General features: G+C 44.2%; 1 protein-coding gene across 1 annotated transcript in view; it reads left to right on the top strand.

The window, feature by feature from the left end:
- Positions 1 to 27,574, top strand: part of LOC308142617 (contactin-associated protein-like 5) — a gene marked incomplete at its 3' end in the record, with an annotated part of 229,754 nt that overhangs the window by 162,106 nt on the left and 40,074 nt on the right. Inside the window, exons 14-18 of the mRNA XM_080513120.1 lie at positions 6,413 to 6,569; positions 9,915 to 10,042; positions 15,067 to 15,237; positions 15,689 to 15,907; positions 18,131 to 18,370. Coding sequence (XP_080369246.1) covers positions 6,413 to 6,569; positions 9,915 to 10,042; positions 15,067 to 15,237; positions 15,689 to 15,907; positions 18,131 to 18,370 — 915 coding nt within the window. The remainder of the gene's footprint in view (positions 1 to 6,412; positions 6,570 to 9,914; positions 10,043 to 15,066; positions 15,238 to 15,688; positions 15,908 to 18,130; positions 18,371 to 27,574) is intronic.

Genomic DNA, 27,574 nt, shown 5'->3' on the forward strand with positions numbered 1-27,574 from the left:
TATGCAGCCTGCTGCGTGTTGTCTGAGCTCAGTCTTCTGCTGTAGACAAAGGTCAAGGGCTGACAAACACTGGCACTGTGTGGATGGCAGCAAATCCCTCGGCTTGTTTTACAAAGGGAGGGGAACCAGCTGCATTTGCCAGGAAGCTACATGTGTCCCATGCCCATCTCGAGGTCTCAACTAGTCCTTCACTGTTTACACACCAGCTGCCTTCAAACTCTGAGGTCTGCACTAAACAAATGGGAACAGCCTGATGGAAGCTGCTGTTGGGATTTCTTACCTCATAAGGAATGTTGTGGTTGGCTATCAATAATGATTAATAATTATCAAAGATAGTTATTAATAATGTTGAAATTTAATCTGATCTGTATCAGAACCTCGGAGCTCCACCTGTCTTAACAGGAAATGATAGCCAATTCAGTTCTATCAGTCTCATAAGATATACTAAACAGTTAATCAGGAATTTGAATTAATAGTTAAATTAATTACAATGACCAGAATTAACAGTAAAGATTAAAGGATTTTGGAGTTCTTGACACAGAAGAGGTCGACATTTCATTCACCTTTGTGCTCATTAATAACACAGCAAGTATGATTCCAAAAAGTATATTTATTTACAATGAAAACAAATAAACACAGATTCTAACTACATATATACAGCTTGGTGTGTGTAGGTGTGTGTGTGGAGAGAGAGAGAGAAAGAGAGAGAGAGGTGGAGGGAGTGTGTGTGAGACGTGTGATGGAACTACAAAACAAGATGGCGGGTCACAAGAAACTACATCCAAATGGAGGTTATCAGAGAGCAGGAGGTCTGTCCTGGGTCTCCACCATGTGCTGGGAGCAATGGAACATGGAAGCTAGTCTTTAGCATCTGTTTCCTGTGTGTCTCTGTTAAAAGACCATTTCTAGAATGTATGTGAATGAGACTTGTTTTGTAAAACGTCAGGAGTCGTCAGATGGTGTTCAGTTACTGTGTGATGTTGTCTTTGATGTGATATGTGAAGGATTGTGAGTTAACTAGTTAGTAAAGCAAAGATTAGCATGCAGACCCTGTGTCTGTGGCAGAGCTAACGTTGGTGTACAGGTTGATAACTGCTCCTAATATCATTATCTATAGAACTCAATCACTGTAATAGAATCAACACATCTTCATAAAGTTAAACAGTTCTATCATAGCATCAGGTTTAACTAATCTCAGGTAAAGCCCAGTTGTTGTTCCCACTTCCTTGAAGGAGTTCAGTTGTCGTGCTGGAGGGAAGCTGGTGTCTTCTCCTGTAGTTAGCACCTCCTGCTAACTGTGGTTGCTAGTTCTGCAGGCTGAGGAGAAGAAGATGAAGTTGGTGTTTCAGGAGTCCTTCTTTGCAGCTCCTGGTTGTTCCTTTTGTCCAGACTGAGGAGCTGGTCACTCAGGTCTGTGATGGTTTTTCTGCTTGTTGAGGAAAACACAAAGAAGTTCTGTGAGGTGTCATTTCCCTGGTCCCGTCCTGGAGGAACTGGTTGGTTTTCCTGGTTGATGGGAGATCAGACTCTGGGTGCTGGTCTCTGGCTCAGGGGAAGGTCTGACCCTCGTGGTGGGTCAGCAGAGACGTTGAGGAGTGAAGGCCCCTGGTTGCAGGTCTCTGGTGTTCGCTGTGTGCTAACACTGGGTGAGCTGAGCTGCTGGAATGCAGCACTCCTCTCGGGTGTTCATAGGGGGAAGACGTGGGGCAAGCCTCCCTGCCAGACTGCTTTGAGGAGTGAAGGTTTGTGGATTTGAAGGTGTCAAATCCTGAGAGCATCAACCAATCAGTGACTGGCTGAGTGCATGGGGGAAGAGTCTTTTGAGCAGAAAGTGGGAGAGGATTTGCATGAGTCTGCCGTGGCAAAATGTCCCCCCACTGGGTGTGATAGTCAATCACATTCCTGGGTCCAAATTCATATGTCATGACTGTGTATCATGACAAATGAAAACTCTCTTTCCCTAGAAATGAACAAACTTCCTGAGGTCTTGTGAAATCCCAACACTGCTATGTTACACAAGCTGAGCTCAACACAGTGGTGGGCCTGTCAGTTGAAAACTCACCACCAGTATGTTGAAGAGGTTCACGTCATGCAGCCGGGCTCTTAGCGTGTCTTCGACTGAATACGGCTTATGTTTGCTACTAACGCCCATTCAGAGTCCACAAATGTTACAAGTACAAGAACTATTTCAGACAGAGGTTCAGGTCCTCAGGCAATGTTGTCACAAGGAACAGATCAGTCGGTAAGTCGGTAAGTCGGTAAGTCGGTCGGTTGGTCAGTCGGTCGGCATTCGGTTCCTTATCCCCTGTCAGGTTTAGGCTATAGACATTTATTAAATCTGCAAGAAAGAACAAGACAACAACGGTAAGTTTCTTTCCACTCATGAGGAGAATGGATCAGAGAGTGCTTCAGCCACAACCTCCAACCCATTCTGAAGACTCTCATCCACTTTCTCTCTTTTCATGAGGGGTTCGAAGGTGGGGAGTGAAGGAAAGATAAAAGAAAAGCACTGTAGTGGAAAATCACGAGACAAGCACAAGTCGGAACATTCAGTATGCACGAGACATTGCTGTGTGGCAGTTTCGACAGGACGTTGGTCTCCTGTCTATCAGTCTCGGTCAGCGTGTTCTTGCAAGTATTCAAAATACAAGATTAAACAGCAAAGGCACCGTGCTTATTGCACGGCGACTGAAACGCTTCAAATGATTTGGCATAAATGTGGATTAAGCATAAATGTGATAGTTTATGTACAATTATTCCAACATCCCCTCTCTCAACTCAACTGTAAACAACCTTAAGTTCAGCCTCACACATTTAGTCATGTGTTCACGTGAAAGTATGACGGCGACATGAAGGGTAAATACTTTGATGAACACTTGACGGGAGGACAACTCAAAATGTTTGTCTGGAGGACGTTGTTCTGGTCTCCACTCCTTTCATTCATCACACTGTGTCTTTTCATGCCATGCAGACATGTTGAGGTGGTCCGTAGTCCTCAGCTTCACTGCTGATTGATTTCCACACGCTTGGTTTAGCATTCAAATCTCAGTTCCCTTGTTTCATCATTGCGCTGGTGCACTTCCTTCTTCCTTCAGTTGTCTTTATTCTCATCTTTCAGCTGTGGAGAATTGTTAGTGGACGTTGTACAGAAGTCTGTTGCTAAGCAACAATAATGTGTTCACATGGATGTGCGTCACAAGAGCAGATGGAACTATGAGCAGTTTTCAGTCAGGCCTGCTTCACTGTAAACTAAAATCTTTAATTTGATCGCATCTATAAAAAACAACGAAGTAAATTAAGACCTTTTTTATCTTCCTACTTAAACCCAGCTACTTTCTCAGGCTGCAGTGTTAATATGCGAAATCCTAATGTCTCATTTTATTTAGTTAGAAATATTCAAACATTTTCATCTGCTCCTGTAATCATTTGCAGCTGCAAAGTCAACACATTCATGTTTACGCATTGTTGTGATCATATTAGCATAATGAAACGCATTCATTTAGTGCAACAATGCCGTCACATGTTCACTGGTCCACCACTTTGTCAACCTGCTTTTACAAGTTTTCCACGACGTCCACAAAGTGCAGATGTGAGTACATGTGGTATATTCGAAGGTGGTTGTGTTTCACAGCGTGCCTTTATCCTGTGTCTTTCTGCTCACGTACCGCAGCTTTAAGAGACTCATCTCAGTCTTCTAGTACCTTTATTAGCAGCGTGACATTTTCAAGTGAGCTCTAATTACGTGTTCTTACTCTAATGAACAGCTCAGTGTATTCATTACGTGTGCGTTCAGATGACAAACAAGCATCATCAGTTTAATGGCCGCTCCTCTCTGCATCTCCAAATATTCCAGCTGTCAACAAGGATCTCTGAGAACCACTCACATTCTGCTGTTTGGATCCCCATTTCAGAACGCAGGGCTGCGCTTTGTTTTCATGGACACCAATATTGATGATTACAGTGTGACGTCACCTGGTCTAGCTTTAGATCATGGTCTGATCCAGTCCATTCCGGACCAGAGGACTTCTCATCCTTCTTCTGCACAGGGTCCATGTCCACATGGGTTCTCATCCGGTCTCCATAGTTGGAGTCAGACTGGGCAGGTCTGTTATGTGACATTGTCACGCAACTCTTCGCCTTTCTGTTCAGAGAAACAGCGGCTCCAGGGTTTGTGGGCTTTGATTGTTTTTAAGGAAATTTTTCCCGAAATTCCATTGAGATTTTTCATCCACACGACAAAGTGACATCATGAATGGTGGTGCTGCCTCATTGGGCGGTAGATAGTGGTGGCCAAATGAATCTTAAATGAAGGTTCATGAACCACTGCCTTTATTTTCTGAAGTTTTCACTAGATGGCACTGTCTGTTCAATAAATGCCTGAAAGCACACTTCATTGCCAGTCTTTCAGACTATAGCTTCAAACCAAGAGTGCCATCTAGTGGAGTCAGAAAATAAAGAAAGTGGTTCATGGACCTTCATTGAAGCTTCATTTGGCCGTCACCAGCAGTAGCGGTTAACCCAGGAAACACAATCAGAGCACAGCAGAGTGATAAATGAACGTTTAACTGTGTTCAGTCTGTCAGAAATCACAGGGTGGCGCTGTCCACAGCTGGCAGTCGTCTGGATGGAGAAAGAAGCCTTTTCTGTCCCTCCTGGGAGGTTTACTGGTTACAGTCTGTAGACCGGACCAGAAGAGACTGCCACGGACTGGACCAGGAAAGACCACCACAGTCGGGATCAAGAGAGACCACCATGGTCTGGACCAGGAGAGACCTCCACAGTCTGGACCAGGAGAGACCACCACAGTCTGGAGACCAGACCAGGAGAGACCACCACGGTCTGGAGACTGCACCAGTAGGAACCACCGTCTGGAGCTGGATCAGGCGAGACTACTACAATCTAGAGACTGGACCAGGAGAGACCACCAAGGTCAGGATCAGGACAGACCACAATGGTGTGCAGACTGGCCCAGAAGAACCAAACATCAAGCTGATCTGAACTGGACCTGCAGAGTCTGGAGGACTGAGAGTCTCCAGCTCTCCTCTTCACTGCTGGATCATCGATCATCGTTCTCTCAGGGTCCCCGTCGAGTCAGATCCACTCAGAAATCTGGAGAGTTTCCTTACTGTTACTGCAGTTCTGTACTGGTCCCATATGGCCTGTTTCTGTCCTGCCGACTCCCATGTGGCCTGTTCCTGGTCTCTAGAACCACCCCGGAGTTTAGTACTTTGATGTGCTTGCGATACAAAATGAAAACAAAAAGCAGCATCCAGGTTAAAGTTGTATCTTTAGTGAAGTAACAGGTCTGGCTTGTACCTTGAGGTCAGGGGTCCACAAATTGTATAACCAAAAGAGACATTTTGTGATTTTCCACCAAATCAAGTTCGCTTGGAGCTGCAAAACACACTTAACCTTTAAAAGGATTCTGACACAGCTTCTAAAGTTTTATATCTACAGCAATTTTGAAACATGTACTTGTATCGAATTTATGAAGTTTCAGTTACAGTTAAGGATGGTAAAGATTTCTATACATTTTCAGCTGTTTTTGTACCTGATTTTAGTCTTTCATTTTTCTTTCATTTTTCTTTTCTGACAATTTTGACATTTTAGAATAGAATATAGAATTGAATAGAAACACTTTTTTCATACTTGAGAGAAATTCCTTGAAGCATTGGTCCTCAAAGAATAAATACAAAGAATGTTGAATATCAAATAAGAAAGGATAAAAATTAAATAAGTAATTTCAAAACAGTAATATGCACTAGGCTTAACGTGACAAATCCAAGCACTGAAAGTATTCAATTGACATAAATAAAACAAACATCAGTATGGCAGTGATGCACGCCACCGTCGAGTTCACCCACAGAGGCATGTAGTCAGATTTCCAGTTCATTATTTTATTAAATAAATAAATAAATGAAAATGAACACAAAACTCTCTCACACACACACACACACATGCAGCTTCCTTCGAAAGCTGCATGTGGAACATGTGGATCATGTCACAAGGCATTATGGGATGGATCCACTGACTGAATCTCTCCAGCCAGACTGACAGATGATTTTCTTTTGTTATATGTTAGTGCATTGACAGATCACTTCCTGGCCTTGTGGACACACTTTTAAATACTTCAGGTAATGTGTGTGTTATCATCTGTTCCACTCAGAAAATTCACCCGAGACATTTCTTTTGTTTAAATACACATTTTTTTAGGTAATCATTGGACACAAATGGAAAAAGAAAACCCGAGGTTATTGATTACTAGAAAATGAGAATGTTCATAAATCATGATAATTGTCTCTTTGTCTTTCCTAACAGAGCATCATCACCTCATTTCGCCAGGCCAGGGTATTTTGTAGTCTTTGTGTGACTTCCTGGGTTGTGGACTGAATGCAGCTTTGTGTGCTTGCAGATGGCCGTCCTCTGTCCTGGTGGCTGGACCAGCGGGGGGAGAGGCGGACCTACTGGGGAGGCTTCCTGCCTGGAGTGCAGCAGTGTTCCTGCAGCCTGGAAGAAAACTGTGTTGACATGAGTCACTTCTGCAACTGTGACGCCGACACAGATTCATGGTACAGCTCAAAGCAGTTTCACCCTCCAGCCACAGAAAATACCCACATTAATGTCAGCGAACACTGGAAGCACACAACAATGCAAACAGTTCTGTTATAGCTGGCCAGCCCATCAGTGTCTGAATAACCATTGAACAGGTGGTCTGGTTCTGCTGTGCATTTATTGTCATGTGTACTGATTGAAAAAGGAGTTATGGGAGAAAAGAAGATGCATGATGTTGTCTAAAAGTAGCAGAAAGTTCCCATTTGAAAGAGAGAGATGAGGTATTTATTAGGGATGCACTGACACCAGCATCATGTGTCTAGTCCGATACAGCTCAGCAAATCCCAGTTCCCACCACACAAAAAGTGCGGGACTGGACAGGTATAGTCCTTTAAACTTCGGGTTTCCGCAGCAAGAATTTGGGATTTTCCAGAAGCAACTGCTCCAAAGCTTGAGGTTTTTCCGTCGCCCCTCCGTTGAGGTACTCAGGACTATGGAACAGGTCAGATTTTGAGGAGCCGTCTGCCGATTGGTCAGTGATTTACTATACGTCCTCAACATTTTAATATGTCGGCTGTATGAATCCTCTGCTGTTAGCATTACCGACTGTTTTTTTTTCCCTTTGCTGCGCAACTTCCATGTTGGTCCCTATAGAGCAGATGTAAGGCAGGGACGGAGACCGGAACTCATGAGCGGCTATCACCAGGAGCAGACATCACCGATGCGAGGACAGACCTCGGGGCTGTCCTGGCACACCACGTGTCGACGCGGTCCGAGTCTACTTGTCATGTCGCGTTGCTAGCCGGAGCTTTGGTGGGACGTGATGCAACGAGATGATTGTACTCAGACTGCGTCGGGAAACGGGAGCTGCTCCGAGCCCCGAGATCTGTCCTAGCATCGCGTTTTCCCTTTCCGCACTATCGTGGAAGTTGAGGCTGTGACATCCAGTGGCGCCGACTGCCTGAGTGTCTGCGGTGTCAGTTCACCGGGGCGGCGTTCGGTCTCTAAGAACCCACATGGAAGTTGCGACTGTCACGTCGCTGGTGATGTCACGTCCTGCACTGCGGCATAAGAGCCGATCGGCCTGATGAAGTTGCAGCTTCAGCTCTTTGCCTGCAAAAAAAAAAATGTTAACTAAGCAACTCGTGCAACGCGGAGGATTCACAACAACAGAGGATTCACAAGGTCCAGATCTGTGGACAACATTTTAACCTATTTTCTGTGGAGGAAACGCACCAGATTTGCCTCTGGTTATACTTTACCTTACTGCTCTGTAACATTCTGTTCCTTCCCTTCACTTTTTGTATGATGGAAACGGGGCTCAAGTATGACATGGCATCATGACTCAGCAGTGACGTCTGTGATTTGGAGATTCTTTAGTATTAATGACAACGACAAAAGTAAGACAGACCATAAATGCAAAATAAAGACAAAATAGCAAGACGAGGAGCGAGAGATACAACACCAGCAACTTCTTCACCAGCAGAGTTAGTCTGATGTCGCAGTTAAACTACTGTTTAACTGCTCAGCTCGTAAGTCTGAACCGTGCTACATGCTACATACTACATGCTAAAGGGTTTCAGGGTCTGACACACCACCACTGCGCCATCCCATTGAGCAAAGAGTGGTCCAAAACATGTCTACAAGACGTCATCTCTATACATCCAGACATCCTTGGGGAAGGCAGAATGAAAGTTATTCTATTCATCTTTCCTGGACTTTGCATGGATGTTTTGTCTGGACATCGTATGAAAGTCAATGCAATGAAAAACAATTGTGATTTCACTGTGAATTAAACCCAAACCTCCTGTATAACAGCTGAGACGCCTACCACTAGACCACCAGTGTGCCCTACAGTAGGTAACATTGGTTCTTACAATACTTTTATAAGTGTGTATCTCCTACCCCAACTCAAATTATATAACAGACATGGTCATCTCCGGTACACATACTTTAAAGGACTCATATTATACTAAATCAACTTTTCTGTGCTTTAAACAACATAAAAGTTCATAAAAGATTCCCTCAAGCTTGAGTGTGAGTCTTTCTCTATTCTCACTGGTGAGGGAGCTCTACACGTGGATTTGATTTGATGACGCGGCACCACCGTGATGATGCGGCACATAGCTGGAGAAGCCCCGCCTCCAGGAACATTGACATGTGGAGAAACCAACACAAGACACGCCCACAAATGTGCTCAGTCTATGCTCACTTCACATTGAACGCTGCTGTTTTTGTTGCTGTCGATAACTGTTTTCGCCATCATGTCCACTTGGAGAAAACGTGTTTTCACCATCATGTCCACTTGGAGAAAATGTGTTTTCACCATCATGTCCACTTGGAGAAAATGTGTTTTCGGGTGCAAGTATGTGTCCACACTATTTGGTTTGCCGAAAGAAGAAGCACAGCAGCGAATGTGGCTGGACTTTTTTTTCTTTTCTGCAAAGAATCTGTTTGTTTGCGAGCAACACTTCACCAAAGAAGCTTCCAGAACTACAGGCACTTTGAAACTGGTCTTACTCAGAAGCTCATCTTGAAACTTGGTACTATTCCCACAATAAAAGATCTGTAAGTACATTACTACAACTACGAGCGTGAGCTGCTGACTACGTCACCCAGGGGGTGGGAGGAAGCGGCTGTCGGCTGGGCCGCAGTCTCTGTGCGGGTGGGGGAGGCAGAGGAGCTGAGAACCACCATCATGAGAGGTGACGTCAGCTCAATCCAAGAAATAACCATCATTTCACAAGTTTTGAGTGTTGTATACTGTATCACCCAAATTATTAGCCCACATGAGCATAGGATGGACTGTGAAACATGAAATATAGCAAAATATGGGTCCTTTAAATGACTGTTAAAAAGGTAAAATTGATGAAACGCATACTGTTGAAGCTCGCAACATGCAGTCAGCGCCTTTACATTTCTGTACATATATTGTAGTTTACAGCAGACAGTTAGAAAACAGTATTCCATAATTGCTGAGATTACCTGTTGGTGCTGCAGGTTGAGCCCACAGACTACACACTCACACTGGTATTACACACTATTTCAACCCAAGAGCTTTGTCTGTCATTTTCTGGCTCAAAAATGATTAATTACAGGCAATAAATTAATGAATGAGTGAATTAGAGGAGGATTCAAGGCCAGAGTGCTGCAATTTGTGCTGTTACTCCAGTCTGAATAATGTATCTGCACACTGTATGTTAATGTTCACCTCCATCGCTCCTCTCTGGGGTTTCATACTAGGGATCTTCATTCCTGTTTTTTGCCTGATGATGCATGGCTTCTTTTCCCTGTGTTTACTCCACAGAGGAATACATTTATCTGCAGTGACAAGGCTCTCTGCTATTCTCTCTCTGTCGCAGGACAACTGACATGGGAGTCCTGTCCTATAAGGACCACCTGCCGGTGAGCCATGTGGTGATTGGAGACACCAACAGGACGGGCTCAGAGGCCGTCTACCAGATTGGGCCTCTGCGATGTTATGGAGACAGTAGGTGATCACTTCTGTGTCGACGCTCCAGTTTGTGGCTTCTTGATTGAACATAGCAAAGGCTGGTGTCAGATGTGCACAGTGCACATCTTGCTTCACATATCATCTTCATTCTAACTTCTTCAATAAGAGGGCAGTCCACTGCTTTAGCGCACATCCACTTCAGATCAAGTGCCTCATTTATAAAACATTAAGAAGGATTCCTACTAAAAATGGTTGCGCGCCGAAACACTAAAATGGCAACAAAATTTGGATCGGTTAAACCGTGCATATGCACATCTGCACGAAATGTCCTTTTCTAGATCCCAGTCCACCTGGAAGGTTGACCGTTCAGGCCCCACTCTCAACACGCCCACTTTCTACCATAAATGGTCAATGCAAAGGGTCTCGTCAATATTTAGCATTTCAATCAGCCTGTTGATCACCGCCATTTGATGCTAAATCCTGACAGAAAGACGAGGACAATGAATTTAATGAAGAGATGAAGAGAGGAACAGAGATGATATTATTTGGTGTCACAGTTGGAGCTTCACTAATAAAAGAACAACCAGATCAGCAGATGGAAATACTGAGAGAGTCTGAGAGAGACAGTGACTGTAGAGGTGGAGAAGAAGAGTCTGAGCTGAAGTTGGAGGCCAGAGGAGAGTGACATCATGAAGGAGAGTCACATCATGGAGGCCAGAGGAGAGTGACATCATGAAGGAGAGTCACATCATGGAGGCCAGAGGAGAGTGACGTCATGGAGGAGAGTCACATCATCGAGGCCAGAGGAGAGTGACGTCATGGAGGAGAGTCACATCATCGAGGCCAGAGGAGAGTGACGTCATGGAGGAGAGTCACATCATGGAGGTCAGAGGAGAGTGACGTCATGGAGGAGAGTGACATCATGGAGGAGAGTCACATCATCGAGGCCAGAGGAGAGTGACGTCATGGAGGAGAGTGACATCATGGAGGTCAGAGGAGAGTGACGTCATGGAGGCCAGAGGAGAGTGACGTCATGGAGGAGAGTCACATCATGGAGGCCAGAGGAGAGTGACGTCATGGAGGAGAGTGACATCATGGAGGCCAGAGGAGAGTGACGTCATGGAGGAGAGTGACATCATGGAGAAGAGTGACATCAAGAAGGAGAGTCACATCATGGAGGCCAGAGGAGAGTGACATCATGGAGAAGAGTGACATCAAGAAGGAGAGTCACATCATGGAGGCCAGAGGAGAGTGACGTCATGGAGGAGAGTGACATCATGGAGAAGAGTGACATCAAGAAGGAGAGTCACATCATGGAGGCCAGAGGAGAGTGACGTCATGGAGGCCAGAGGAGAGTGACGTCATGGAGGAGAGTCACATCATGGAGGCCAGAGGAGAGTGACGTCATGGAGGAGAGTGACATCATGGAGGTCAGAGGAGAGTGACATCATGGAGGAGAGTGACATCATGGAGGTCAGAGGAGAGTGACGTCATGGAGGAGAGTGAGATCGCGGGGAGAGTGACATCTTGGAAGAAAGTGACATCATGGAGGTCAGAGGAGAGTACGTCATGGGGAGAGTGGCATCATGGAGGTCAGAGGAGAGTACGTCATGGGGAGAGTGGCATCATGGAGGTCAGAGGAGAGTACGTCATGGGGAGAGTGACATCATGGAGGTCAGAGGAGAGTACGTCATGGGGAGAGTGGCATCATGGAGGTCAGAGGAGAGTACGTCATGGGGAGAGTGACATCATGGAGGTCAGAGGAGAGTATGTCATGGGGAGAGTGACATCATGGAGGTCAGAGGAGAGTATGTCATGGGGAGAGTGACATCATGGAGGTCAGAGGAGAGTATGTCATGGGGAGAGTGGCATCATGGAGGTCAGAGGAGAGTATGTCTTGGGGAGAGTGACATGATGGAGGTCAGAGGAGAGTACGTCATGGGGAGAGTGACATCATGGAGGTCAGAGGAGAGTATGTCATGGGGAGAGTGACATCATGGAGGTCAGAGGAGAGTATGTCATGGGGAGAGTGACATCATGGAGGTCAGAGGAGAGTATGTCATGGGGAGAGTGACATCATGGAGGTCAGAGGAGAGTATGTCATGGGGAGAGTGACATCATGGAGGTCAGAGGAGAGTATGTCATGGGGAGAGTGACATCATGGAGGTCAGAGGAGAGTACGTCATGGGGAGAGTGACATCATGGAGGTCAGAGGAGAGTATGTCATGGGGAGAGTGGCATCATGGAGGTCAGAGGAGAGTGTGTCATGGGGAGAGTGACATCATGGAGGTCAGAGGAGAGTATGTCATGGGGAGAGTGACATCATGGAGGTCAGAGGAGAGTGTGTCATGGGGAGAGTGACATCATGGAGGTCAGAGGAGAGTGTGTCATGGGGAGAGTGACATCATGGAGGTCAGAGGAGAGTGTGTCATGGGGAGAGTGACATCATGGAGGTCAGAGGAGAGTGACGTCATGGAGGTCAGAGGAGAGTGTGTCATGGAGGAGAGTGACATCATGGAGGTCAGAGGAGAGTGTGTCATGGGGAGAGTGACATCATGGAGGTCAGAGGAGAGTATGTCATGGGGAGAGTGACATCATGGAGGTCAGAGGAGAGTGTGTCATGGGGAGAGTGACATCATGGAGGTCAGAGGAGAGTGTGTCATGGGGAGAGTGACATCATGGAGGTCAGAGGAGAGTGTGTCATGGGGAGAGTGACATCATGGAGGTCAGAGGAGAGTGACGTCATGGAGGTCAGAGGAGAGTGTGTCATGGAGGAGAGTGACATCATGGAGGTCAGAGGAGAGTGTGTCATGGGGAGAGTGACATCATGGAGGTCAGAGGAGAGTATGTCATGGGGAGAGTGACATCATGGAGGTCAGAGGAGAGTATGTCATGGGGAGAGTGACATCATGGAGGTCAGAGGAGAGTGTGTCATGGAGGAGAGTGACATCATGGAGGTCAGAGGAGAGTGACGTCATGGAGGTCAGAGGAGAGTGTGTCATGGAGGAGAGTGACATCATGGAGGTCAGAGGAGAGTGACGTCATGGAGGTCAGAGGAGAGTGTGTCATGGGGAGAGTGGCATCATGGAGGGCAGCACCTGAGCACACTGCTCCGGTCCTCTGTCTGCAGCACCGGTGAGATGGACAAAGGAGTCGAGTTGGCTTTCTTTATTGCCTCCAGCCCAATGACAGTTCATCTGTCAAATAGTTTCACCTCCTGTGCATCACCGCACCTCCTCATGTAACACCACCATCACCAACACACCATCACCTCCACACGTCAGTGACTTGTGGGGGGGTGACGCCTCAGAAGACACTCCACTCGCACGGCCTCAGACAGCTGGAACAGCCGGAGGAGGTGAGCTTTCAGCGCGGTGTGTTTTCCCTGCACTGGCAGGTCCTGAAGCAGAACCATGACTCGGCGGGTGGTGGAAGAATCCAGCGCAGCGACGTCGTGGAAGTACTTTGTGTCGTCTATGTAATCCCTTGGAGATGGAACTGAGCCTCGATGTGCTGAAACCACGGCTCAGGATTCCGCCGTTTGGCAGCAGCAGCGTACACAGTGGGAGCTCTGGCGATTCCACAGACATGTTTTGAGGTCACCGATGTGGAGGCTGAGAAAGATGAGACGGACGAAGGAGTTGAGTCGGCTTTCTTTATTGCCTCCAGCAACATGACAGCTCACCTGTCAAACATTTTTGCATTACTGCACTTCCCCTTTTAACACCTCCCATCACCAATACACCTCCCCACACGTCACCAACACACCCACTCCACTCTGGTTGGGAGAGCCTCCCACCATGTGCACACCACATTATATGTGCTTACTCTGAAATTAGACTGATTGTTACACACCTTGTCAGAATTGATAACCAATCAGTTCTATCCAGTGTATCATTTGAAGATGAAAGTTTGACATATAAACATAGTGCTGCTGATTCAGCTGTAACATCTCACTAAAGAAACATGTATGCCACTGTAGCTTGGCTGTTTATGATTACGTGGATCAATAAGTGTGATATTTAGTGCTTCAGCAGCCTTTATAGATGAGGCCCTGGTCTTTATTGGTTTGCACCAAATCGTCCTGACTGATCTTCAGGGGAACTTTATTTTGAGGACTTTAGTTCAGAGGTAAGTGTTAGCGTTGGGCTTCTATTAGAAAAATAAAACTCCCAGTCGTATTATCTGAAGTCTCCTTGGTTCACACTTGGAGTCTACAATGCAGACCACGACACCACAGACCATCCTGTTCTATTTAACCAACAACTAGCAAAGCTTCAAACTAACAATTTGGATTTTGGCCACAATGGAAAGAAGGTGGATAATAGGAAAAACTACAAATCTAACTTTGTAACATTTATCTACAAATATCAATGTATGTTTCAATACGGACATAATTAATTCACATAGTAAATGTCACATTCAACATTCTGGTGTTTAAAAATGATAACATATTTAAAATGATTCTAAATTTTCTGTTGTTTCTATTATACTTTAAAATATGATTCCCTTTTGTATGTAACTAGTGTCGATAACTCATTTGACCAGGATTGGAACAAAGAACAGAAAGCATTTATCCAAATGCGTAGTGTAGAACTGCTAAAGCTCCACTGGAGAGCTCTGCTCTGGATAACAGTCCTGATGTGTGTGAGTGTATGAAGAACCATCACATACAGCCACATCGGCGCAACCTCTTCACTGGTTACTAGTGTACAACCGGGGGATGTGGATTTGGAGACATCTGCATGTTCCTGCTGTTTCACCACCAATAACCTCATGCTGCCACGAAGAAAGCACACACACATCCATAGAGAGCAGCTACATCTGAGGAGCTGATACTGTCACATGCTTATTGACATTTGAAACCACAGGAAGCCACGGAGCTGACGTTCTTCTCTGTCCTACAGACAGGACTGTGACTGCAGACAGGACTTACTGTGACTGCAGACAGGACTGACATTAGACAGGACTGACTGTGACTGCAGACAGGACTGTCTCTTCTTCAAGATCTTTCATTCTGACCTTGATGAACATCCTTGTTGGTTTGACTTTCTTTTCAGAGTCTCTGTGGAACGCTGCATCCTTCTACCAGGAATCCTCCACTCTGCTGTTCCCCACCCTGCGGACCGAGCTGGCCACAGATATCTCCTTCTACTTCAAGACTAGTGCTCCTTCAGGGGTGTTCCTGGAGAACCTGGGCCACAGAGACTTCCTCCGGGTGGAGCTCAGCTGTGAGTGAACCTTTTACTTCATCAAGTGTCCAACGCTGTGAAATCCATGCAGTGTTGCTGTTTGATGAGAATAGTTTCAAAGCAGAGCAGTCTGTCCTCATTGTGCTCCATCAGCTCCGCCTAGTTCCACTTGCAAAATGCCTTCACAGTATCGTACACAAGCTTTTATTTGAGGAAGGAAGGCTGATTTTTCCTCGGGATATGTGAGTCGTAATGTTTCTCTGTAGGTTCCTGCAGCATCGGAGGCTCGGTGAAATATTGACGAGCTGTCAGCTGAGCCTCCTCATAAATCCACTCAGGTCATCAAGCTCCCCCAGCAGCGTTGTATCACATTGCATCAGCCCCAGATGATAAAGTGGAACATAAAAAACAAGCATGAGATTCAATCTGACCTCACTGTTTTTCTGCGTGTGTGTGTGTGTGTGTGTGTGTATTGGCCCCTCCCACCCAGCTCCCTCGGAGGTGACCTTCTCCTTTGAAGTGGGCAACGGACCGTCCCTCCTGTCCGTCAAGTCCCACGTTCCCCTGAATGACCGCCAATGGCACTTTGTGCGAGTGGAGCGCAGCGTGAAGGAGGCATCGCTGCAGGTGGACCAGCTTCCTCTGCGCTTCCTGGAAGCTCCGGCTGACGGACACCGCCGCCTCCGCCTCAACACTCAGCTGTTTGTCGGTATGACAGCGTCATCCCATCACACACAATGACTCAATGAAGAAACATCTCAGCATAGTCCTGACGGATGTGGTAACTTGTTGGAACAATGCGAGATTTTCATTTTATAATTGTTTTTATTACAGCATACATTGTTTACATTAGATTAGACAGATATGAATTAATCTTCAAATTAATATTCACCTGTCCACCAGCTCATCAAAACATAAAAACGGCAATCACACTTCCAGTCAAACAGCAATAACACATTGGAATTAAAATACTTGAAAATAAATGGCAAAATAGCATATCTAAACTTCAATTAAAATTAACATTAACATTGCTTGCTCCCTGACTAGTCCAGCTGTGTGCGTGTGTGAGTGAAATCAGAGGGTGTGTGGAACAGTCAAACTGGACTCAGTTTTTTTTCTCAGGGGTTTTAATTCAGCGCCTCCGGACAGTATTCACAGCATTTCACTTTTTCACATGTTTCTATGTTACAGCCTTATTCCAAAATGTATTGAATTATTGTTTTTCTCTACACACAACAATTCATAATGACAATGTAAAAAACGTTTCTTTGAGATTTTTCCAAATATATAAAGTATTTTTTGAATATGATGCTACAGGCTTGGCACACATATCTTTGGGCAGTTTGGCCCTGTCCTCTTTGCAGCACTCTCGAGCTCCATCGGATGAGATGGAAGCGTCTGACCAGTCCCCCAGTTCCTGCCACTGAAAAACATCCCCAAATCATGATGCTGCCACCACCATGCTTCACTGAGCAGGTTTCGTTTCTCATGGTCAGAGAGTCATTCGGGTGCCTTTTGACCAGCTGCCATGTGATTTTTACCAAGGAGTGGCTTCTGTCTGGCTACCGTGGTCATATTTGTCCACATCATCATCATTATCATGCAGTGTCGACTGTGGGACCTCACAGACAAGTATTAACAGGTTCTTAGTTTTATATCTTTTAATGAAATTGCAAAGTCTCAAAAAACTTTATTCATTTTATAATTTTGGGTTGTTGTGTGTAGAATTTGGAGGAAAACAATGAATTCAATCCATTTTTGGATAAGGCTGTAACATAATGTGTAAACAGTGAAAACCTGTGTTGATCAGCTTCTCATTTGTCACTTTCATTTTGTTTTGTTTGGAACCTTTTTAGTGAATGTTGTTTTTTAAGCACATCTTGGTCAAACATATTTTTTAAACAAAAAACTCTGATGCGTTGCCATGGCCAAGTCTGTCCATTGTGACGTCCAATCTTCCCCTGATTTTTATATATTCACGTGTTTGATAAGTTGTAGAATTTAGATGAAACATTTTAGATACATGGATCATTACAAGGCTGTGCCAATTAATATCTGAGTTCAATCTTTTGAATATATCAGTCCTCATCAAAACCTATAAATATTGATCATTTGAGTTTTAAACCTTAAATTGCAATGTGTTGATATTTTGTGATATATCAGTCACATTCAATTTGAATGCTCAATTTGAATTTGTATGCTTATGGTAGTTCACAGAAGTTTGAAAGCATGTTCATATACATATTTATTTAGAAACATGATGCTGATTTAGATATCATTTCAGTTGTATGTAAATAGTATTCCTGTAGTGATGTCATCATTCTAAGTTATGCTGCCATTGAACAGCAATTATGATCAATTAATCTGGAAAAATGCATCCTAACCATTCATAATGATTGATAATGTTTTGTTATGATTGTCAAATTTTTAGAATGACATGTGGGACATTTTTGTCCTCCATTGACTCTTGAGGCCCTAAACATTAAGTCTGAAGCTCCACACAAAATAATAATGTGCCAAAGTCCATGGCTCATTTTCAAAATAATCCTCAAACCAACCTACATTATTTATCTGGAAAAAAAGAGAAAACTCATCAAACTGGCATCTAAAGATTTAACATCATGACAAATATTAAATATTTAACAGATTGTCTGGACTGATTATTAAACTATGTAACTCAATTAGTAAAACCAGTAGTGTTTTAATTCTTTTTTTTTATTTAAGTGTCCTCTGTGACTGAGGAGGGTTTGACAATCAAACTGATGCCTGAGGCTAAATGATGAAAAAATTTCAGGAAACAGAAGCAGCCATACTTCACCTGAGTCTTATGATACAGTCAGTCAACCATGTGATTGGCGCAGCAGTTTAGTGTTGAAGGCTCAGTGATCGTAACTTGGTCCTAAACAGCGTGCGGTGATTGCTCCTCCTCCAGGGGGAGCAGCCTCTCAGGGGAGGGGCTTCCTGGGCTGCATCAGGACTCTCACCATCAACGGTGTGACCTACGACCTGGAGGAGAAGGCCATGCTGACAGCAGGGGTGAGCTCTGGCTGTCCGGGATACTGCAGCGGTTCCAGCAGTCTGTGCCACAACAGAGGGCGGTGCATTGAGAAGAGCAGTGGCTACACCTGCGACTGCTCCCAGTCTGCGTATGGAGGGCCCACCTGTAAGGAAGGTGAGCACAAATCTAACACCAGTCAAAACTAACCAATCATAAACAGGATCAACCTGCACCACTCCCATAAACATGAGTGAAAGTGTCTTGAAATCATGAGGGGTTTCTATTTTCACCTGTCATCCAAACGTTTGGACAACTTCGTAGAGTCCAGGCAGGTTCTATCATGAAGTGAAAAGGGAAGCGTCCACAATGGCAGCATTGCTCTTAATGATACAGAGTTGTAGTTAATGATGCACTAGTGACTGGTGGCTGGAGCATGATGACATCACTAGTGCATGGAGAGGCTGTTCAACATGGTGAGGTTCTTTATCAAATCAAGCTTCCTGTTGTAATGGAGGTTCTGGAAGTGGTGTGATGTGGTGTGATGGAGGCAGTCTGTGCTTCACTCCATTATTGCTGAGACATGAAGGAGCTCCAAAACCTCAGTGTGCTCTTTGGTACCGAGGCTCCCTGCTTCCTTCAGATAAGCTTCGGAACTGTGTGCTGATGGGCTGGATCGTCCTCTCCTCTTCAGTCTGCAGGAATCAGGTTCTTGGATCGTCCTCTCTTCTTCAGTCTGCAGGAATCAGGTTCTTGGATCGTCCTCTCTTCTTCAGTCTGCAGGAATCAGGTTCTTGGATCGTCCTCTCTTCTTCAGTCTGCAGGAATCAGGTTCTTGGATCGTCCTCTCTTCTTCAGTCTGCAGGAATCAGGTCCCCGTTTCCTAAAAACACTTCAAGTTTCAACTCATTCAACCAGAAGTAGGTTTAACGGTTTGACTTTGAGCTTTCAAACAAACTTTGACACAGAAGATGGCAATAATCCTGTATAGTTTTACAAAGTATTGCTTTAAAACTTGCACATGTGGATTGCTCAGTATACACATGAACCAGTTTCTAGAAGTATTCTTCACCCCATGCAGTGATTTAAAGCACCAGAATCCAGTTGTGACCTTCAGCCACTGAAGTTTCTCTTGCTTCTGTCGAGATTATCACTGCAGATGGAGACATCTTCAAACACGTCATTATTCTATGTTGTGGTAGTTTTCTTCTGGGATTGTTTCAAAGTTTGAAGATGTAATTTGTCACAAAGACAAGCTGTCTGTTTCAACTTGTTCATCTATTGCAGCCACCAAATGCAGAACGAGCTCATATTTCCATGAAGTCTTGAGATGTGTCAGTTTCAACAGCAGATACTATGGACATATCCAATTGAGACAATCATATTGTTACATTTGAATACTGTAAATGCAATTTTGTGTGAGTTTTTCTCTGTGATGAGCACAAAATCATGACAGGCTGGAAAAGAAGCAATAACAGAATAATCTGATGTGTGTGTCAAATACAGGGAGATTACTGCGAGGTGTGTGGTTATTGTGGGGTTCTGCTGTTATTTGCTGGTGATTTAATGAAGATAAACATTGTGAGCTGTTGCTTGTAATGCCAGAGTTCTGCCAATCAAGGCACTTCTAAGAATTGTGACTGTTGTCTTTTGATGGCTGCACCGATTCAATAAAGTGAAGAAGCAACTGGTAATATCCCATCCAGCAGCAGTAAACACCAGATAACATCAGCTGTCAGCATCAACCATCCTAATTTGCCAGTTCATCCTCCATGAGGAATGGAACCCTCCAGTTTTTTTTACATTTTAAGCAGGCAACAGTTTTTTCCAGCTGATGCTTATCACATGTTAATATTCTGCAGGAATAAACCAAAAGACTGGACTAACTGTCAGGAACATGCTATACACATCCTATAGCTGTTTAATATATTGATGACAGTCCTATGAACCTGAGCAGATCCATCCAGTCCCAATCATGTTTTTGGAAAAGCATTATTTGAAAAGAAAACGTGATTTGTGCTCATGCTCTGTGTATACTCAATGGTTGTGAAGGATTCAAGACCTCCTTCTACCCAGAGCTGTCTGCTGTACATGCAGTCCATGAAAAAACGCATGACTGACAAACTCGCACAGACCATAATAATCAGTGGGCTGCCACGTCTGATTTCCCACTAAAGGAACTCACTTCAGATGAAGTGAATGTGTGAATCAGCCGCAGACTGCATGACTCACACAGCTACACCACACACACCATGCACATCGTTCAAACGAAACAATTGTTTTCCTCACAGAGAGCATGAAGAGTAAAGTATCTCCACTTCACTTTCAAGAAGTAACTGTAATCCAGTACACAATTGTAGTCTGTGGCAGTGATGAACATAACTGATACTTGAATAGAGATTCTGCTCCTTTGTACGAGTTTGTTTCTGATTGTTCATCAGATATATGTGGACCGTTTCCATGGTAACTGCATGGTTTCAGTCAGCCTGACTCAGTGTTTCCAAGAGTTACTGTTCAAAACAGCAGCAGTGTTTGTACATGTTCTAATCATGTGTTCAACAATACTGAACAAGATGTGTAGGTTGTTTCACACACTTCCTGCTGTTGATCATTCTGACTTTGACTGATGCTGAACTACTGAGAGAATGTGACGCTATGAAAGTGAACAATTTGCTTTAATTTTGTGAAATGTTTTGTCTTCAACTCTCAAATGACTGCTCTTTAATTAACCAATGTGAAACTTGTAAAACAGGCTGCAGACTGCAGGCTAACCTTGCAGACACTGATCTACTTCCTTCCTTCTCTGATCATTTGAGCCTTTAATACCCTGTTACACTACCATAACCAGTGCTACCGCAGCTCTACCACATAAATTCATCATTTAACAGGATGTACATTAATATACATGTTCCATCCCACCACTCACTAAGAAAATCTAAGAAAAAGCACACTGAGTACAGTTTAAATATGCGGCAGGGTCTTTTAAGACGGAGCTACAACACCAGCCATCTGCTGATTGGTAGTGACCATCATCACTCTTGACTTGTCTGTGATATTTAAATATTTCATCGACTATAAACCCTCCATTGTTTTGTACATACAGTGCTTTGTGTTTTGTTAACTGTGTTATTGGAACGTTTGAGTGCAACCCAACATGGCATCTTTTGACAAGGTGCAGATGTTCACTCAGATACTGCTCCCCTTTTTTAAAAACTGTTATTGTCAAGCACTTTGTACTACATCATCACAGTGTATGAAAAGTGGTACATTAATCAAATTAAATTTGATAAAGTGTGTATAAACTGTCTCGTTCAGCTTCTGATGGAAGCACACATAGATCCAGTTGTAATATTTACTGCCTCGTGCTGCTCTATTTTATAATATCTCAAATTATTTTAGATAATTTGTATTATTGATAATCAATCCAACCTTGTAATGTTGTGAAATTTTAACTACAATATGATTTCTCAATTCAAATATGCATAAACTACAGAAACCACCAAAAAGCAGAGAGCTTTATGAAGTGTTTTAATTAATGAGTCTAGCTTTTGATCGTTTTTGTGGTATCTGTGTCTGAAATGTACATTTAGTAGACATAACTGTGCATGGTACTAAAGCCAGAGATAAATAACGTTACTCATTAATTAGCAGGTAAATGTGTCCATTTACGGAAAGTTTAAATGAATTTGATTATCAAACAGAGGCTAAAATAAAACAGCCAGGAGGGTAAAGCCCTCTTTTGCCCCTTGTAGGACAGGGTTAGGTTTATTGAAATGTTAATGTGCATATTAGCAAATTAGTTTACTCAGTTTCTGGTCAATAATGCTTAGAATGGTGTTTTTCTTACCTCTAGATGAAGAGTTCAGTGCTTTTGCTTCACCCAGTGTTGCACACTGTGGATTTGTGTGCCGTCTAATCCTGCTATGTAATGCTCATTTTTATAAAAAAGACTGGTGCTCAGATTACACATTGTTCCCCTTGCATTGTAATGAATTACATCTACTTTTTTTGTATCCCATTTCCGTATATATAATCCGTTACTCCCCCGTTACTCTCGAGTATGATGATTCAACGTGTTTGAATCTTTTTTTTTTTTAAGTGTCATTTGATTCTTTATTTAGAGGTGATTGATTCACAAAACAACCCTGTGACACTCAGACTTGTGCTCTTTGTAGAACCTATGATCTGTTGTGCATGCTGGTCGTTTGACAGTGTGAAGCCTCTTCATACTTCAGTTAAGTGTTTGCTATTGGACAAGAACTGCATAGAATACTGCAACCTTTTCTTTGCAGAAGCAAAACAACCCTGAAGCCTCTGTCCAATGGATTGGTAGCAAGGACCACAGACGTCCTCACTAATTACTGCACATCTTCAGCTTTACGAGGGAGTCACTGAAGGTCTTACCCCATCACAGGACCAGTGCGAGCATACTGCTCCTTTATAGGCCACCTCCTCCTCAGCTGATGTCTTCAACAAAGGTGCAGGGGACACATTGTTGGGAAGTGGAAGCTTCTTCAAATCGTCCTGAGTCTTCATTCTGAATAAAGATTCAGATCCAGACAAGCATTCAATACAGGTTGCCAGTACAAACATCTAAGCAGAACTGCACTACCCCTGGCTCAACAAAACAAAAGCACATGTAAAATATCTTCTTCCAGTTGTCACATTTACACGAACGTCACCAAAATAAATAACTTTCCCTTCCCTGTACTTTCACACACAAATGAACAATTGCTTTAAACTGTATGATGAATTAATGAATTTCAACAATTAAACCAAATCAATTCACAACAGCCCATCAGCTGATTCAACACATTTCAACACATTTAAGCCATTTCTCAAGGATATATCAAGTAAACAGGTCTGAAGTGGTCCATCTCTTCTTGGAAAAAGTTATTTTATCCGACCCAGCTTCCACGTCTGTCTGGGTGCGTTGTCTTCTCCCATCAGGGTGGCATCTCCCACCTTCAGCATGATGGGTGTGGGAAGCGCATATCTGAGACAAATTTCAAGTCCATCAAGTAGTCCTTTTGCCAGCTGTTCCAGAAATGGGTTAAATGTTTCTGCCCGTACTTCCATCTCCGGGTGTTATGGTGTGACTTCGGAGGGTCAGGTGCGGATAAACCAGGTGGAGACAGACAAGTACACGGGAAGAGTTCATTTTTAACAAAGGGAGTGAACAGAAGGTTCTGCGGGCTCCGGTGGCAGTAGGCCAAGGCTGCGTTGTGGAAGTGGGAGCTACTGGGGGCGAGAGTCGGGTCTGGTCACGGTGGGTCCGGAAGCAGGGAAGCTGAGGCAGGTGAGTCTTCAAAAGGAAAGCAGGATGAAGTGGCGCAAGTATAAAACATAAACTGAGAGACAACACACGCAGGGAGTGTTACGATCCAGCGCCGAGTGGAGTCGAGCACCCGTTTAAGAGGTGCAGATGATCAGGAGAGGACAAGCTCCACCCGGTCGTCGCAGCTGAACTGAATCAGGTAACGATTCCCTCAGCAACTCCACTTCCTCAAACAGCCTGAAACAAAAGGGGAGGAGAGAGAGAAGAGGGAAAAAACCCAACCACGCCCCTAAGAGGCCTCTGAGGAGTGGGGCATGACACCGGGTTCTGTCCTCTCTGCTTGGATCGATTGCCTGGGACGACGTCTTTAGTGGCAGACAAGTGAGTCTTCTTCCCACCAGGAAATGTGACGGTGTAATTGGCTGTGGCTCTGACACATCATCATTTACATAAGAGTGGAATTAAACACAGCTTCTACCTCAGTGTATACTGGAACAGATTCTGCAACACTAAGGGAAGCTCACCCTAAGATCTTCAAAGATGTTTTCACTGATCGAACAAGTCTTTCCCAGAATCCACCCCACCATACAGCTCTTTCTGCAATGCTTTTTCAATGGCTTCCGTTGTCTGGGAAGATCTCTGACTGTCAAAGTTCTTTTAAATCTCGGTCTGCTCTTTTGATTGTTTTGGCATTGTCTGAATAAATGATCTTACATAGCCCTCGCCTTGTAATGAATCTCTTTAAGGCTAATAGAAAACTTTGGGTTGTCTGATCTGAAACTTGCTCTAGGTGCACTGCTCTGCTTACAGCGCATGTAAAAAAGTGCTATGTCAGCCTTTTTAGGCTGGGAACTTGACTTCACGTACAACGGCCCAGCAAAATCTACGCCACAAACTTCAAATGGTGGTGAGTCTGCTACTCTGTCCCTGGACAGTGGAGTTGTTATTTGCTGAGCTGCTTTCACTCTCTGTTTCTTTAAAATATAACAGTTTGTTGTCACTCTCTTGACCAGCTGTCTTCTTTTTAAGACCCACTCTATTTCCCTCATTTGGACAAGTGTGCCTCTGACTCCAGAATGCATTACTCTCTCATGGCTATCCTGAACAAATAACTCTGAGTTCCTGTGATTGGAACGTAGCACCCATTGGTGTTGCTCCATAGAACTGAGGTCTGAGTTCTGTGGGCTTCCTCCAATACTGAAAAGGCCACTGCTGGGATTTATGCCTGGTCATTAGCATTAAATTACTGTCAGTAATAGATTACTGAAAGTAATAAATCACTGGAAATATTAACTTCTGAATAATTGAAATTATTGATTGATGTAAACTGTCATTTACTCATCATCAATTTTTAAAGTGATTGATTAATTACTTGAAGTTAATAAATTAAGAATAATTTAACAAAAAATATAAATTTCAATAAATTCGTTATGTATTCATTAATAATAAAAGGGACACCACCAGAGAATCTGTATGTATATGTATCAGTCTCATTTTTAAAAGGTTTGTTTAAATGTGTTAATATTTCGGTGCAAAATATAACAATGTTAAATTAAAGGGAAGGCCTGAGATTTGAGCACAGACTGTTACAAACCAGGCAATGGCAACAATAAATACACAATAATCACCAGGAACCAGTCAATCCAGCTCACAGGCATTTAATAACAAAAATGTATTACATCATCTAACATGGAGATCTAGCCTCCATCAAACACTATGTAAAGTGTGTGTGTGTGTGTGTGTGTGTGTGTGTGTGTGTGTGTGTGTGTGTGTGTGTGTGTGTGTGTGTGTGTGTGTGTGTGTGTGTGTGGCAATGCTGTAAATGTGTCCACCGGGTGATGGATGAGTCAGTTGAATCCTTCCAAGATGGGGGGAGTGATGGTTGCTCAGCAACCAGAGAAACAGGACACCCATCACTCACGCATGCACAGTTGCTGGTGTCTGAGGTGAAGGAGATTCATGCGAGTGATGGTGCGGATGAACGTTGTGTTCATGTGCGTACACAAACAGATGGCAACCTCAAGTTACTGGAAGCAGCTTGATACAGATACGGCGTCTCAAGCTCCAGACCTTTGGGGCCTTGCGGTTCAGCTGTAGAATGACTTTCTGGAGAAAGCTGTGCATTGTGGAAGCAGCCGGAGAGGCGTTGAGTTGCATCGCGAAGATCCAAAAAAATGAAAGAAAAAGAGAGAAAAGTAATCCAAACTTTGTTCTGCTCGTCCAGCGGGCTGCCCCTTTGCTTGGTTCTATGGGTCTAGGTTGTGCTCTTTTTCTTCCGATGCAACAGAGACGAGTGTCTGAGCTTGTTCTGTTGAGAAGAAGCCCTGAGCAGTAGTCGAAAGGGGGTTTCATAGAAGTTTGAATTTCGGACTGCGGTGTTCCGGTCGGTTCAATCAATTAGTGGCTGAATACATGAAGCTCTGCATCCACTGCTGCGTTTCTATTGGTTCCAAACCTGGGGATTGCAGCCCCCCCTTAGGGTCGTCGTCTCCCCCCTGCTGTTTGACAGCCTGTTGTCTCTCTTCTTAAGCCCTGGTTCCACCGCAGTCCGTGACGTAGCAGGAGGGTACGGCACCCCACTCTCTGGAGGCAGGCCTGTGAGCGACGCAGGGACCTGTCAGGTGAAGAGCACGGAAGCTGTACCCAGCTACAACTCTGCGGTCGTCCGAGTCACTCTCCGTGACACAGATTAAATGATCTCCTTGTGAACAGCAGCATCCAGCTCCTGCTGAAGCTCCTCCTCCTGCTACCTAGAAGAGGAAGTTCTGCACCTTCTTGAAAGATGCCATGTTTCAATAAACCAGTTAATAAATCAACCAGTGAGCAAAGCGGTGGATGTAAACAACAATGGAAGGTTTACGGCCGATGAAATATTTAAATATTACAGGCCAGTCCAGAGTGATGATGGTCACTGACCAATCAGTGGACGGCTGTGTTGTCGCTCCTCCTCACAAACCTGTTCCTCAGGAGAGGGTTGATGGAAAATCATAGATGGTGGTTGCGTTGTTTTCTGTAACATCCACAATTTCTTCGATGGGACCATGTGAAAACCTGTCCAGCCCCATCCCGGTACAAAAAGTGCAGTGGGACAGCGGCTGTAGTGTCCCTGGGCCTTTCTGTGTGGAGAATCATGTCAAAACATGACGCGTTGCTCGTGAAATGTTCCTGTGCCTTTGGTAAAAGGCCCTTTTTTTAAAATAACTATTTTCCTCCTGTGGCCAGAGGCAGAGTATCTGTGGAGGATTCATCAAGTAATGCAGCTCTAGACCATCAGGGAATTTTTTCATTCCTAAAAAAAGCTTGGAAGTATCTGGTTATAATGAGGGTGATAACATGGGAGTATTATTTTAAATTCCCTGCGCTGTCTGACCCTCTGCAGTGTCTCACATCCTCGATCTCAGCTCACACTGTCTGTGCTCTGTTGTCTCACAGGCTTCAAAGTCATACAATATGAAATAAATCTAAAGGAAAAGTGAACATCAGCATGCTTCTGTCACAGATCACGGACAGGACCCAAGTGCAGGACTCTGGAAACAGGCTGGGTTCAAACAAGTCTTTTATTTCATGTTGACAGCACTGGACAGGACAGACGAGACATGGTAGACTAACAAACCAACAATGACTAAACACAGACAGGACATATATATAGGGCAGGGTGATGATTGGAAAGTGGCCACAGGTGCGGTGCTGGAGCGCCCAGACCTATGGCCCGCCCACTCTTAAAGGGGACCTCAGTCCAAGTTCCTGTGTGTCTGTCTTAACATTACAGAAGAAGGCTAGGATGACAACAGACAGGAATCTGAAATTAAAGTCAGGATGCTGAAAAGTCAGGAAAGTCAGGTGATCTGAAAAGAAAAAAAGGAGAATATAAAATTTGGTGTGGAAAATAGTCAGAATTACAAAATAAAAGCCTATAATTTTGAGTAAAAGTCAGAATTTACACAGAACTACTTTACACAGGCCCGCCCCTCCCTACACGCAGAACACGCGCTGTGCGTAGGGCCCCGCGATCCATGGGGGGCCCCATTTTGCACAAGTGAATTGAATTTCCCTCGGGATCAATAAAGTATCATCATAATCTGCAAATGCGCAAAGGATGCGCT

This window comes from Blennius ocellaris, assembly GCF_963422515.1.
Source record: "Blennius ocellaris genome assembly, chromosome: 17".
Taxonomy (NCBI): Eukaryota; Metazoa; Chordata; class Actinopteri; order Blenniiformes; family Blenniidae; genus Blennius; species Blennius ocellaris.